At 42.6% G+C, this 13,950-nt stretch overlaps 1 protein-coding gene across 4 annotated transcripts; it reads right to left on the minus strand.

Annotated features, from left to right (window-relative positions):
- Positions 1–3,854: 3,854 nt before the first annotated feature.
- LOC119337149 (metal transporter Nramp3) lies at positions 3,855–9,656 on the minus strand. Of its 4 annotated transcripts, XM_037609261.1 has the most exons (15): positions 9,503–9,653; positions 8,675–8,823; positions 8,291–8,459; positions 7,934–8,012; positions 7,800–7,840; positions 7,559–7,637; positions 7,363–7,467; positions 7,053–7,162; positions 6,598–6,779; positions 6,442–6,511; positions 6,019–6,192; positions 5,439–5,543; positions 4,776–4,907; positions 4,554–4,649; positions 3,855–4,458 (listed from the first exon to the last, which is right to left on the minus strand). In XM_037609261.1, the coding sequence occupies exons 3-15, from the start codon at positions 8,420–8,422 to the stop codon at positions 4,117–4,119; spliced, it is 1,647 nt and encodes a 548-aa protein (XP_037465158.1). In that variant the 5' UTR covers positions 8,423–8,459; positions 8,675–8,823; positions 9,503–9,653; the 3' UTR covers positions 3,855–4,116. The 4 variants fall into 4 exon arrangements, with proteins under 4 accessions (XP_037465158.1, XP_037465157.1, XP_037465156.1 ...); XM_037609260.1 differs by lacking the exon at positions 8,675–8,823 and having other exon boundaries at positions 9,503–9,656; XM_037609259.1 differs by having other exon boundaries at positions 8,291–8,823.
- Positions 9,657–13,950: the final 4,294 nt, after the last annotated feature.

Raw genomic sequence — 13,950 nt, forward strand, 5'->3', positions numbered from 1 at the left:
ACATAGTTTGGAAAGTATGAAATATAAATATCTTTTGGTGGGAATAACATATATTGAACTATGTGAACATATTGCTTTAAATATAAATTGATAAGCAATGTAATAGAAGAAAAGTAAACTTAATTTACTTTAGAGAAGTACATAATCCAAAAAATAAGAAATGAAAATTATATTGGCAGATGGACCGGCGGGACATATTTTTTGTGGCGAACACGTGAACGCAAGTAGGTGTGTATTTTTTATTATCCAGCCAAATTGTGGAGAGTTGAAGCATTCTTTTTTTTTTTGAATGTTGGTAGTATCGCCTACCAAATTCATTGATTAGAGAGAGAAACGGTCGAGCTACAAGCGTACACAAGATGAGTAGACGGCGAGGGAGCTCGACCAAAAAGCAGAAAGCAAAAGCAAGGAAAAAAGAAACAGAGTTTCACAGGAAGAAAGAAATCAGCCCGGGTCAAAAGGAATGCTCGCTCCTGCCATGTTCCAAAGCTGTATCTCCTCTCTTACTTTCTCTATGAAGCGCTCCCTGTCCAGGTATTCTTGTTGAAAAATACGTCTGTTCCTTTCTCGCCATATCTCCCATGCCGTAAGTTGAATGATGGACAAGGTCCCCTTCTTGCTGTCTTCTCGTGCCTTGCCATGGCAAGCTACCAGCCATGCTTTGATGGAGACCAAGTTGTCCCATGATGCCGGTAGTAATGCCGGACTGTGTGTGAGTTGTGCAATCTTCTCCCAGGCATATCTGGACCAGGGACACTCCAGTAGCAGGTGTGTTGGGGTTTCAAGATTCCTTTCGCAGAGAGGGCAAAAATAGTTGTTCTTCCATCCCCGACGTAGCAGTGCATCCGCGGTTAATATTTTGCCCAGCACGGCCGTCCAAAGGAAGAAACGACATTTACCGAGCTGGCCTTTTCTTGCCTTTGCAGGTTGTGCAGAGGATTCACTCGAAAAATGCAAGATGGGCTCCACATATCACATGCTCAGTACCAGGCTATGCCATGTGCGCATGCAGGAGCAGGCTGCACCACCGCGAATCCCTGGAATGACAGCTGTAGGATCTTTTTATCCAACGGTATATATTGCAGCACTACCCGAGTAAACAAATGTGAGCCATTGGGTTAAAACTATCCAACGGTCCATATTATAAGTTACTCGTATACTATATAGCAGTATAGAAATCTATATCAAAACATTCAAATGTGAGATGTTGGTCATGAAGAAAAACTTAAATCAACATCAAGGTAAATTCTCTTGGACCTAAGTACATCTTACTCCACTCCCGAGTACGAGGCTCAAGAGACGAGACCACATATCTGCATGATCTGTTCTCCGTTAAAACACACAAGTGGAGTGAGTATGATGCGGCACCTATGCGTGGAGGAAGAGCAGACCGCTTCAAGTGTAACCTGCAGGGCGATGAACTCAGGTCGTTCAGCATGGTCCACTCCCCCTATGATGCTGCTTGTTGACTTTCCTCCGCATAGCCTCCTCCGTGGTGATGTCGGGTGTGTGCAGGACGAGCGCCACGTCGACAATGATGAGGTACCTTATCCCCGCAAGGTTTCAAACGAAGACATGCTCGCGGCGAGGATATCAAAGAAGAATAAACGACGAGGGATACGTAGAGAGCCAGTCAAATAGCAGAGGACGACCTCCACCAACTCGGACACCACTGTCACCATAGCCGCATTTAAACCGCGCGCGAACATGGAACGCAGTTGGTCGCCGAGCTTCTGTAGGCTGTGGCCGTGGACGTTCATTAACATCTGACTAATTTGTGAAAGGAAAAAAATACTACTCATGGATCCTTCTTCTCCCATTAACTTTCACGTGGCTAACAACCAACAATCTATGATTAATCTTTTGAATTAATACAGATCAAACTAAAGACATGAGAGCAATATGTTATCGTTGCAGACTATGACATAAATAGTACAACACCATATTCAAGCAGTAGTGCCGAGGAGTGCTGGCACTGGCTACAAGTGAAAGGTTTCAGAGTTATAGGGAATTAGAGGTTCAGGGATTCTAGGTAGGGGATCCAAGACAGCATGGCCCCCCGTTTGTGACCTTTCAGCCTAAAAGATGAGGGTTAAGTTCAGTACTGGCCGAACGCACAGATCGGCTGATCGCCGGGCGTTTCCCGCAGAAGACGCCACCATGTCGGTGGTTCCACTTCATCGACAGGAGCAGGAGGTGCACCGTGTCCTAGTGTGTGATCAGCGCGGGCGCAAATGGCCTAACTTCCCAAATGGAGTGGCGGCTCACACCGTCCCCAACCTCGATGCCACACCTGAAGTGCGTGATGCGGCAACAGTCAAAGAGTATGTGGTGAGTTGTTTCAGAGGACCTCCGTGCCCTCCTCGACTGCACCGCCGCCCCCCACCAACACCACCGCCCCCCACCAACACCACCTATCCAAGGTCCTTCTATACCGCCGCAGCCGCCCACTCGTGTGTTGCACTGACCCCCATGCTCCATCGCCTTCCTCCTCGCTTCTGCTCCCTGCACAACCACTGTCGTGGCACCTTGCATGGCTCCCGCCCTCGCGCGTCCCCGGGATCCCCTCGGATGTGAGTGTGATGGAGATTCTAACGTGCGATCCGACATCCTCTGCGGCTGGCCACGTCGATCTGCAGGGGTTGGGTTGGTGGAGAAGAGGAGGTGGCGGCCACACATCACGTTCAACTGATGGCAGGCTTCTCCGACACTTTCCTCCAGGGCAGCGGGCCTTGGGATTGGGGTGTGATCCTTCGTTGGTAGAGACCAGGCATGTCCGGCTGCAGCGGATCGGCGACCTGTCTCCATGATGGCACACAAAGTGCATCTAGGAAGAGGATGTGGCAACCGGGGAGAAGCACATGAGGAATACAGAGAGCGGCGATGGCCTGGTTAGGGTTCCGGAGCGCACGGTGCTGCGAACAAAGGAGGCACCATAGGATGCACGGGATAGTGGTGGAGGAGGACCTGTTAGTGCACCGGGTGCGTGTATCAAGAGGAAGTGCGAGGAGGAAGGAGGAAGGTGTGTCGTCCTTTTTTTAGGCCGAAACATGGAAAGAGGGGATTGCATACCTCATTACTCTCGGAAGAGATTGCGGCTTTAAATCAGTTATTTGTTTCTTAATTAATGTGATTGAGCGATTTAAGATAAGGTTAACTAATTTAGGTTTGATCTTTAGAGATTGATCGTGATTGATTCTTTCACATAAAGAAATTATCAAATAACTTGTGTCAGTATGAAAAGTTCTGATCCATTTAGTTTTTTTCGTTGTGTGGTTTGATCTTTAGAGATTGATCGTGATTGATTCTTTCACATAAAGAAATTACCAAATAACTTGCGTCAGTATGAAAAGTTCTGATCCGTTCAGTTTTTTTTGTTGTGTGAGAGGGTGACGCGAAAATAAACCGATGGGGTGAGGGTGGGGACGAAAAAGAAAGCAAAATAAAACGGTTGAAAGTGGTGGGACGAAAATAAACCATGGATACTATTCAACCTTAGACATTAGAAGTAGAGATATAACCTAATTTCTTTTCCCAAATTCTGAATTCCTTGGCCTGATATTTTTCGCTCAACTATTCTTTAATTCTACAAATTGCATCGGCAAGCCTTCTTCTTGTCTTGCAAAATGGCGAAACCTCCAGTCATTTGCTGGGTCACCAGCTATAGGGTACGCGTATAAGCAAATACGATGCTCACACAAGCCAAAGACCATACAGAAAAGCAACAATGAAAATCTCATGGATAGTTGCAGACTGGATAGTTGTGCTTTTCTTTGAGTTGGCCCACCCAGCATTTTCTTCGAAGCTCCGCCACTGCATAGTCGGACCATTTCTGTTAACTTGGATAAAGCGTGTCGCGAGCAGATGAAATTCATTCTTTTTCTCTTTCTAGATATAATATAGACCCACTTGTCTCCAATCGATAGTACCATCGAAAGTTATTGGCAACTATACCAACTATCCATTTCCGCAAGAAAGATTTTAATTCGGCCACTATAAAATCACTTCGGTTATCTACATCTATACCGGATGACACCTAACTTCTTCAGTTATGCAGCTACTGCATCATCACCATGACCAGAAACATATCTAGTTTCCTCGCTGCGGCTACTTCGGCTAGTCCAAATCAGACGCAGGGCGCTGATGAGGAAGCTGCATGCTGGAGATGTCCTCTCGCGGAAGATGACCCAGAGAACCTTCTCCCTCGGTGTGGCCTGCGTCCCCAAGCTTCGCGTCGCTCTCGAGCAACGGCAAGGTACACTTCCTGTTCTTCCTGAAGACGAGGTAGAGGATCGCGGCGATGTATATCAGCATGCCGAGGAACCCAAATATCCCGGAGAACACCTGGGAGACGGTGGATAGTCCGCTGTGAAGAAGCAGCCTGACGAAGCTCGTTATCAGGAAGTAGATGTTGATGACCATGATGAAGGAGCCGATCGCCCATGTGAGCACGGAAATCTGCATCGGGATGGAAATTGGACGCGCTATTATGAGTATAATTGGATTGCTGCAGCATCACTGTGTATATCCAAACTATGCGATGAACGACTTACGAATCTTGAATTTGTGTGTGGCCCCATCTTTGTTTTGCTGCTGGTGAATTTAAGGAGCGGTACCAGAGCAAAAGGAAGTTCAAATGACAGGATCATCTGCATACAGCAGTAGGGAATTAATTAGAAGTAGACCTAGGAAATGAACAGTGTGACTGCATGTGCAGTGCACCGAAGCAAAGATCGTCAGCAATGTGATGTTAAGAACAGAGTTTAAGTGATTACTGATGCAATGATAATCAACTTCCCAGCTGCTGAGGAACCGCCAATTAGTGACACAATCAGACTAGGCACAATTGCCAGGGACCTAGTTAGAAGGTTTCGTAACCAGGGTGTCATCCGAAGATCCAGAAACCCCTGGTGTAAGAAAAGAGTAAAGGTCAACCTCTATTAGATGACAATTCATATAACTGGAATCTGATATTTTTCATTATACAGATAAAAGACTTGGAAGAAAAAAGCAGGGCAATCTCAGTCTTATATTTTGCCTGAAGCTTACTACCATCTCTACACATTTTATCCACAATCTAGTTTAGCTTAATTAAGCCTGCAATACCAATGGTAGATACACCAAGTTTTCTAACTTTCCTGCTCATTTTATTCACAATTTATTTAAACAAGAAAAGATGGAACATCAATACGACAATACATTCAAAACATAATATTTATTCTAATAATTACTTTCAACGTCAAACCTACATAAAGCTCAATAAGGTACTAAATGTCGTTAACAATCACACAACATGGTCAGTTTGTCACCCCGGCAATTAGCATTCGTGATATATTTTGAGCCTTCATGCATTAGAACAAGATATGGTGTGCCAGTAAGCTTTGCAGATTGCAACATATGGCTAACAATGAAGAATAGTAATAGAAGAGATACAAAACCTGCATGACATATTGTCCTGCATAAGTTCCTGTAATCGTAGAACTCTGGCCAGATGCCAATAAGGCAATAGCGAACACCTTTGAGCTCCAATTTCCGAGGACATTCTACAACAATAGGCAGAAAGCGATATGGGATCAGAATGTATACTGCAATATGGAATGTCTATTTGGGAGCCCTTAATGCATGAGTACTACTTCCACAAAAAATTAGTAAAAGCCAAATCCTCAAAGTAAGAGATAACTTCTTTTATCAGAAAGCATTTCATATTTATCAAAATAAGAAAAATACAGAGGTTTGCATAAGACCTTTGCAAATGCCCAGCTTAGCACATGACGTATACAGCAACGTCTTTCAACAAATGTCCATCTAATTAGCAGAAAACTTCTGCCGAAACCATAGTACTCCCTCCGTCCCGAATTACTTGTCACAGAAATGGATAAAAATGGATGTATTCTAGAACTAAAATAATCTAGATACATCCATTTCTGCGACAAGTAATTCCGGACGGAGGGAGTATCTAGCACAAAATGAACTACATAGTCTACAAAACAATACAAACACCATAAGTATCTGACCAACCTTTAACAAGAATGAAGCTTTGTTAAGATCTAGATCATTGCAATTCATCCGGTCTTCAGGGTTCAAATTATCTGCACTGCAAACAGCACCACTAACAGATATGATAGAGATGTTGATCAGAAAGGCTACTGTGAGGGCAAATGCACTTTCAATCATATAGAATCTACAGGCCTCCTGCAAGAAAGTGGAAACAAATGTATGTCATCTTCATGCTTGTACTTCTGAAATTAGTAACGAAGATATGCTCCGAAGTTGGAACACATAAATTGTTTAATCTTAATTTAGTAGGGCACATCAGCAAGGATAAACAAATTAGGTGTACATATCAGGTATCAAATTAAGAGAGTATTAACGCAGATAGAAAAAAATCAGTTATACATCGAATATCAGATAATTTCATTAGGTTAAGTTAAGATAGATTACTTTGATCCCATGAACTGATCGTGGTACTTTTCTTGATAGTACCAATGCTGAGTGGAGAAAAAGATTGTGCCTGCATTTTTTTATCAAAATATGAAAAAGGTCCGATGTCACAAATTATAGAAATATTTGAGGGGAAATGGTGGATGTGAAGCTTACGGCATCACCATAGCACCAAGTAGTGAGATAGCAAGACCTGTAGCTCCATCTCCTTTAATTTCAGGAACAAAAAGGCCTCGCACAACTTCTGAAGAATTTGGTTTAGAATACCCAAGTTCAACTAAGAAGCAAGTTGCTATCAAGAATACCAAAAATGCTATCAGAAATTCCAGTTTACGGACCTGCACAAAGTAATTCAATATGCAACATGAGCAACAAGAGAGATATAGAGAGTGCTTGTGCTTGTGAACTAATACAATAGTGATGATCTGCTAATGTATGCTAACTGCTAGAAAAGCACATTTAAATACTGGTTTGTTTTGTTATATAACAAGTGAAAACAAACAGATCGCCTCTTCCAAGAAAATAAATTACGTCTGGAATCAAAACTAAACTTCATAGAAAAATATTTGCTGGTGAAAAATATTGTGGAGATAAACAGGACATGTTCTTACCCCATATTGTTGCAGGAACAGGAGCATCAGAGTGCTGAGCCCAGTTATGAGAACACCACACCATATCGGAATTTTGAAGAGCATGTTCAAAGCGAAAGCGGTTCCAATTACTGAAATGAATAAGCAACCACCAAAGCTGGTTAGATAAAATTACAACTTTAGCTGACAGTTTCCCCGTCACAAAATGCTATTTTAAATTTGGAGTTGCTTTATAGTATGACATCATCTGCAATAAGACGAAAAGGCTGAACTACTGAATCCAGGTAGCTCTGTAGTTCCGTTAGAATGCAACATTTGCACGTTTCAGTACCTTCAGGAATGTCGCACGCAACTACAGCCAGTTCTGCAAGAATCCATAAGATGAAATTTGTGACCTTGGGATATTCAGCCCTGCAGTGCTCAGCAAGATGCTTCCCTATCATGCAGCGGAAGTTTAAAAAATATTAGCAATATACGCTCAACGAAACAAGGATAAGTGCTAGTGCTGCATGTCTCATAATACTGACCAGTCACAACCCCAAGGCTGGCTGCAAGTGATTGAATGACAAGTGCAGCACATGACGCGATAAGTATGATCCAAAGAAGCTGCCAACAAAACAAGATGGTCATGCTTAATGGTAGATATAATCACGAGATAGCTGAATGGCAGATGAAGGAAGTACAGCCCATAGAATTCCCAACTTTAAAGGAAAGATAGGGTGGACAGTACCCAAAATATGCTAGAGACAAGGGAAATAAAGGACACACCTCATATTTGTATTGTGCTCCAGCCTGTAGGTCCGTCTCAACTGCAATATGGACAAAATTAATTTTTCATGAGCTGAAAGCGATAGCGAATGAATAGACGGAACAAAATTAACAACAAATCCCGCTAATCTTACAATTGCCAGGATCAATATACGCGATAGAGACGAGAAAACCGGGCCCTATGTATGAAAATAAGTTCTTCCAGCTATTTTTCTGCAATAGCACAAAAAAAACAATTGTTGGTTAGTTTTCCTCATCTGTATCTACTGTCCAGAAATAAATTCAGCAAACAAACTGATTTCGGCACATGAGGTCAAAAAACTGCAAATCCTGTACATGTCACTGCATCAGACGCACATGTGGGAACTATGTTGTAGGAGGAAAGAGTAGGCCTAACTAGTAAGCTTGAAAATTAGCTGCAGGCCATGCTGATATGTTTTTTTCTTTTTCTTCCAAGATCAATCAAGAACTAAGAAACACATATACCATACCTCAGGGATAACAATCTGATCAACATCTATGCTGTCAATGAGAGGAGTCCCCGGTCCATTCGAGAGGTTATTGTTCTGCCCGACGCTAGTCATAAACTGCGGCTGCGACGAGCCTTGCCTCGGGCCACTCATGCTCACTCTCTCCCAATGACACCCTGAAGCCGATGAGCTGCAAGCACAACACAAGGGGCGGTTATTTATAGGTACGCTTTGCAATGGCGCTATCTCGCTCGCTTAAGTACATAAAGAATATGCCCAGCGGAGGCGTAAGAAATCTTCCCAGCAGTAGGATTGCACTTGTAAGGACCATAGCCACTAACACGAGAAGATAAGGTAAACGAACATCAAGACCTGGGAACAGTGGACTGCAGAAAAGATATATACTTATACTAGTATACTGCATAGTGTGTGTGTACACAAAAGTGGCCATTTCAACCAATCTTGATCTGGCAATTGGGACGACGCTCTGAGGCCTCAGCCAGAGACATCTGCTTTAGACGGGGATATATATTCGTCGGCGCAAATTGGACGGCCTGGAGGTAAAGGGAGTTGAATGTGTGATTACCAACGCAGCATCGAGAATATAGAAACAATAAACAGTACATAATAGTATCTTTTAGCAGTGGCTAATATTGAAGTGCAAGCTTCAGCGGCGACGTAGTACTAGTAGAGTAGTAGAGTAGTGCTAGCTTTATCCCATACGGAAGCTAAGCAATTGGGACGGGATCCTACGGACATGTGGTGCAAGAGGGAGGTAAAATAATACTATATGGAAAGGGGTTTAGTGGAGCTTAATGGCGGCCGGCAGTGGCATGAGGTCATCAATCTCAGACGGCACGAACGAAAAGATGGCACTAAAACCGCGAGGGTTAAGGAATCCGGGCAGCAATGGAGGATCCTCCTCATTGCTTAGGTAGATGAGAAAGGTAAGAATTAACTAGGGAAAAGGATTGAGATCAAGAGCGGGGCTTGTGCGTGCATGCCTGCATCTCCTTCCGAGATTCCTCGGAGAAATGGTTCCGTCTCCGTGGGGAAGAACTCCTCTCTTGCGGCGATCACGCCGATGGGATTATTTTACAGAGCGGGACGAAAAACAGAGTCCCGCGAGATGGGCGGCGGTGCCGCGGGGCGGGAAGCGTGCCCGGATCTGGGCGGCGCGAATTGCATGGCCTGGAGACCGGAGAGAGAGGAGAGGGCCCGTGCCGTGCGTACCTGACTTCGGGCGGTTGGGCGGCGGCGGCGGCGGCGGCGGCGTGGGGGAGAAGGGCGGAGACGTCGCCGCCTCTTCTTACCTCGTCTTCTCCTGCTCTGCGCCCTCACGTCTCCTGACAGACAGAACAGGAGTCGCCGAGTGGAGTCCCGTGGTCCAGCACAGTCCTCCCAAGGAAGGAAGTACGTTTGGTCTGACACACGAGCGGAGCCCGCGCGCCACGTCGCTCGCGGCCTGGCAGCCGTCGGGCCGGTGGGGGGGCACGGAACCGTGTCCGTCCGATCACGCCGCTCTGTTTTTTTTCCTCTCTTTGAGCTGCACGCCGCTCTGTTGGTGACGCTGCGAGCAAACCCGTCTCCGTCTGTGTGCTTCCGGTGGCTCGGAAGAATGGAAGGTCACCGACCTCTCTGCTTTCGCTCTCGCTCTCGTGGGCGTGGACCGGCCGCTGCAGCGGATACGGACGGGATACGGAGTCGACAGCAGTCGTCGCTCCAAGAGAAAGCGAAACATTTGGCACCGCACGATCTAGAAAAGCGACTCACGGTTTGCTGCCCACCGCGTCGGTGTCATAAAAATGCTAGACGTACAAAAGATTACAGAATTTTATAGGATCTTTTCATCTAGTAACCAATCATAAACTTGCCCCCCCCCTAATTTTGAGGGGGTGGACCGTGTTCCTCACCTATTGACCAATCAAATTAACCCTCTTTGTAAAACTTTGTAACTCTTTTGTACGTGTAACATTACTCCGGTGTCAGTGTTGATGGCAGTACTTTTTTTAGGTATAATCCTATATACCCACATAAAGCTACGAAAGATTTCTACGTGACCTTCCTGAACCCTCCCCCCCCCTCCGGAGATTTTCGGGGGAGGGGGGGGGAGGGGGGGGCTCATCCTCCCTCTTCCCCAATGATGATTATCCACATTGCTAATCACGTAAAGTACGTAACTTCTGCTAGGTATGTGTAGCATTTCCTAAGGATCAGATCAACTATAAAATTTCAACTAAAGTATAAAGCATCTCAAACATAATAAAAATTACATTGGGATTTTAAGACCAGTGAACGGTTATTACTGTCGCCAGAACGAGCCACTGTCACCGCTCGACGGAGCCGGTTTGACCTTACAGATGACAGTTGGGAAGTCTTCCTGCACGTGCCTCTAAGGACAAATGCCCTGGAGCCACAATCGTTGACGTTGAACTCTTGCATAGATCTAAAGCACATGACAACAAATCTCAGCACCTCACGGCTCCAAGAAGACGACAAGAATCTACTGCCGACTACAACCAGATGGACAAAGTTGAGAAGTATCCGAGCCTGGAAGACAAACTTGAAGAAGAAGCGTCGCCGAAAACCCGAGCCCCGCGCATGCGAGGACTAAACGCCTAAACTAAATTACTAACCAGAGCAGAAGCACTGGGATTCCCTTCCCCGCCATGGACATCGGAGTGGCAGGTAGAAGGGAGGCAAATCCACAGGCTAACCAATGAAGCCAGGGGGGAGGGGGGAGGGAGAGCATTGCGAGGTTTGCACCTTATATTGTGGGAGCTCATCCAAGAGAAATCTCAAAGTTAAGCATGTTCGGCTTGAAGCAATTTGAGTATGGATGACCAACCAAGAAGTTCGCATGAGTAAGAAAAAAGTACATGGGAAGGACTAATGTTGGTGTGTAGGACCAGTCTAGACCCCAGGCACAAAGTCCTAGAACCGGTGGGTCTGGCCGAGGAGTTAAAAAATTTAAATTTGTTATTTTTTCCAAATTCAGGAACATTTCAAAATTCACAAAAAAATATTCAAAAACATCAACATTTCAAATTCACAATCTTTTTCGAATTTTTGAACTTCTTCAAAATTGTGATTTTTTGTGAATTTATGAACATATTTAACTCTTTTAAAAACTTTGTGAACATATTTTAAATCCACAAACATGTTTTGAATTTAAGGATTTTTTTATAGAAAACCAAGTGTCGGTTTTTTCTCTTCAAAACCTTAGGGGCAGTTATTTTGGTGGTTTTTTAGGGCTTCTAAAATAAACTGCCCCTAGCTAGCTTATTCTAAAAACCAAACCAATTTTTTTTATAGAAGCCTATTAGTCAAGTCACAATTAGTAAATTTATAAAAAAAGTTTGGTAGTTTATTCGAGCTTATTGCGAAAGCCAGCAAAAGAACTGACCCTTACTCTACTGAGCGAGCTAGCCTAACAGAACGAGGGGGGGGGGGATTGAAGTTGGGTGAGCAGCAGCGAGAAAGCACTATAAGGGCCGCAAGCCCGCAACCCTCGATCGTGAGCGACAACAAACTCCTCGAAAGCATGAGGCCGCGAGAGCTATATCTTGCTTATAGAGACACGATGGCTGCTCTTGTCAGAAGGGATTTCGCTCTTGCATATGAATCGGGCCGACTCATTTTATTCTCCTCCCTCGGATTAATCGCTCTTGCACTCGTTTGGTCGGGATTTGTTTCTTTTTTAACGTTTTCATTTCCTTTTTCACTTTTTGTTCTTCATTACAGTTTTCTATTTTTCTATTACTTTTACATCATTCTTTTGTTTTTACACGGTTCTTACCAATTTTCTTTGCTTCTTCATGTTTTTTGTTTTCTTTGTTTCTTCATTGATTTTCTTTATTTGTTTCTTGGTTTTCATTGGGTCTGTTTTCTTTTCTTTCTTAGTTTCTTCATTTGTTTTTTTACCATTTTCTTTTGCTTGTTCTTGTTTCTTTGTTTACTCTTTTTGCAATGGTTTTCTCTAATTTTCTTGTTTTCTTTTCTACTTTTCTTTTCCTTTTTTTTTCATGGATTTCTTGGTTTTCTTCAGGTTTTAGTTGTTCATAGTTTTTTAGGTGTTTCTTTGGTTTTCACGGATTTTCTTTAGTTTTGTTTGTTTCTTTCTCGTTTTTTATGTTTTCTCTTGGTTTTCACTATTTTCTAATACACATTTTTTGTATATATCTAATACTACCACCGTCCAGGTTTATAGGTCTCCTTTGTAGTTTATGCCAAATTTTGACTAAAGATTTAACTAACAAAATGTTAATACATGTGAAGAAAAAATATCTCATTGGATTCGTATTTGAAAGTAGTTTCCAAAAATATAATGTTTGGTGACATGTGTGAACATTTTGTTAGTTTAATCTATGGTCAAAATTTGACACGAAATACAATGGGAACCAATAAACCCGAATGAAGGTAGTACACAATTCTAATACCAGTTTACTTTTTTCAAATACAAGATCAACATTTAACATTTTGTAAATACTTAATTAAAAAAGTTATATAAGAGATTAATATTTTTTGAATACACGGTCAAGATTTTTTTCTATACACCATTTAACATTTTTCAAAGTCTTGTTTACCATTTTGCAAATGCTTTATTAACATTTTTTAAATACATGATCAACTATTTTGACACACATTTGTATATATTTTGTATACATTTCTCTTATACATGAAAAACAGTTTCTCTATACACATTTAACATTTTTCAAATGTTTGGGTAATATTTTACTAATTTTTTATGTAATTTTTTTAAAAAATTGGTAGAATACTTTGAAGTATAAACGAAAGTAAAAAAGAAAAACAGAAAGAAAAAAAATTAAAATAGAAATGAGGTCGTAGCTTCCCACGCGCCTGGGCGGCCCATCTGGCACTCCCCTGGCCCAAGGCTTCCCTACGTCGCGCTAAACCGTGACATTAGGGCGCCCGCATGAGGCACTGACGAGGAGGTCTTCGGGATGATCTATATCTATATCTATACCTATTAATAAAAGAAATAGGTATTCTTAGTCCATATTGCTATTTTACAGAAAACCCCCTAATGTTTCTGACATTAAATCCACAGTACATATCAAATGTTTTTTAAATTACTCATATCTTCTAAACTGTAACTTCAAATTTAACATGTTATATATGGAATTTGATTAGAAAAATATGTAGAATCTGAATATGATGTTATTTTACCTGTTAACAATTAAAAAAAATACTATATAGACTGCAATCTTAATCAACAATGCATTATCTGTCTTTTTTTCATGCCGGTACTGATTCAGATTGGGGATGAACACCTCAGCAAAATCAGGATTGGACATGAAATTGAAGATAAATTTGCTAGAGACACCTAATAAATAAGGGCATGTATGACAAGAAATAAAAGAAGAACCCAATAAAGATGGGATGTCCGCTATGAAAGAAATGAAAGAGAAAATGCAGAGGAGATTCGATAAAGATGAGATGTTGCGCTATTCTCCTATATATATATGCTGATGAGATGTTTGGGCCGTAGCTACAAATTCTCAGATTATAGAACATTTTTTGTAAATTAAGAGCGTGCGGTATTTTTTCCTCCCGTTACAACGCACGGGCCTTTTTGCTAGTAGTTCCTATTTCGAGCCATAAACGACCGTTTTAGTTGTGCATGCAAACTGGCGCACACCCTGATTGGACTCAGTCCG

This window comes from Triticum dicoccoides, chromosome 7B (assembly GCF_002162155.2).
Source record: "Triticum dicoccoides isolate Atlit2015 ecotype Zavitan chromosome 7B, WEW_v2.0, whole genome shotgun sequence".
In the NCBI taxonomy this organism is placed as follows: Eukaryota; Viridiplantae; Streptophyta; class Magnoliopsida; order Poales; family Poaceae; genus Triticum; species Triticum dicoccoides.

Coding starts and splice junctions, on each gene's coding strand:
- LOC119337149 (XM_037609258.1), bottom strand. Junction 7,841..7,933: donor GTATATTGATCCTGGCAATT/GTAAGATTAGCG, acceptor TCCATATTGCAG/TTGAGACGGACCTACAGGCT. Junction 4,650..4,775: donor AGTTGATTATCATTGCATCA/GTAATCACTTAA, acceptor TGCTGTATGCAG/ATGATCCTGTCATTTGAACT.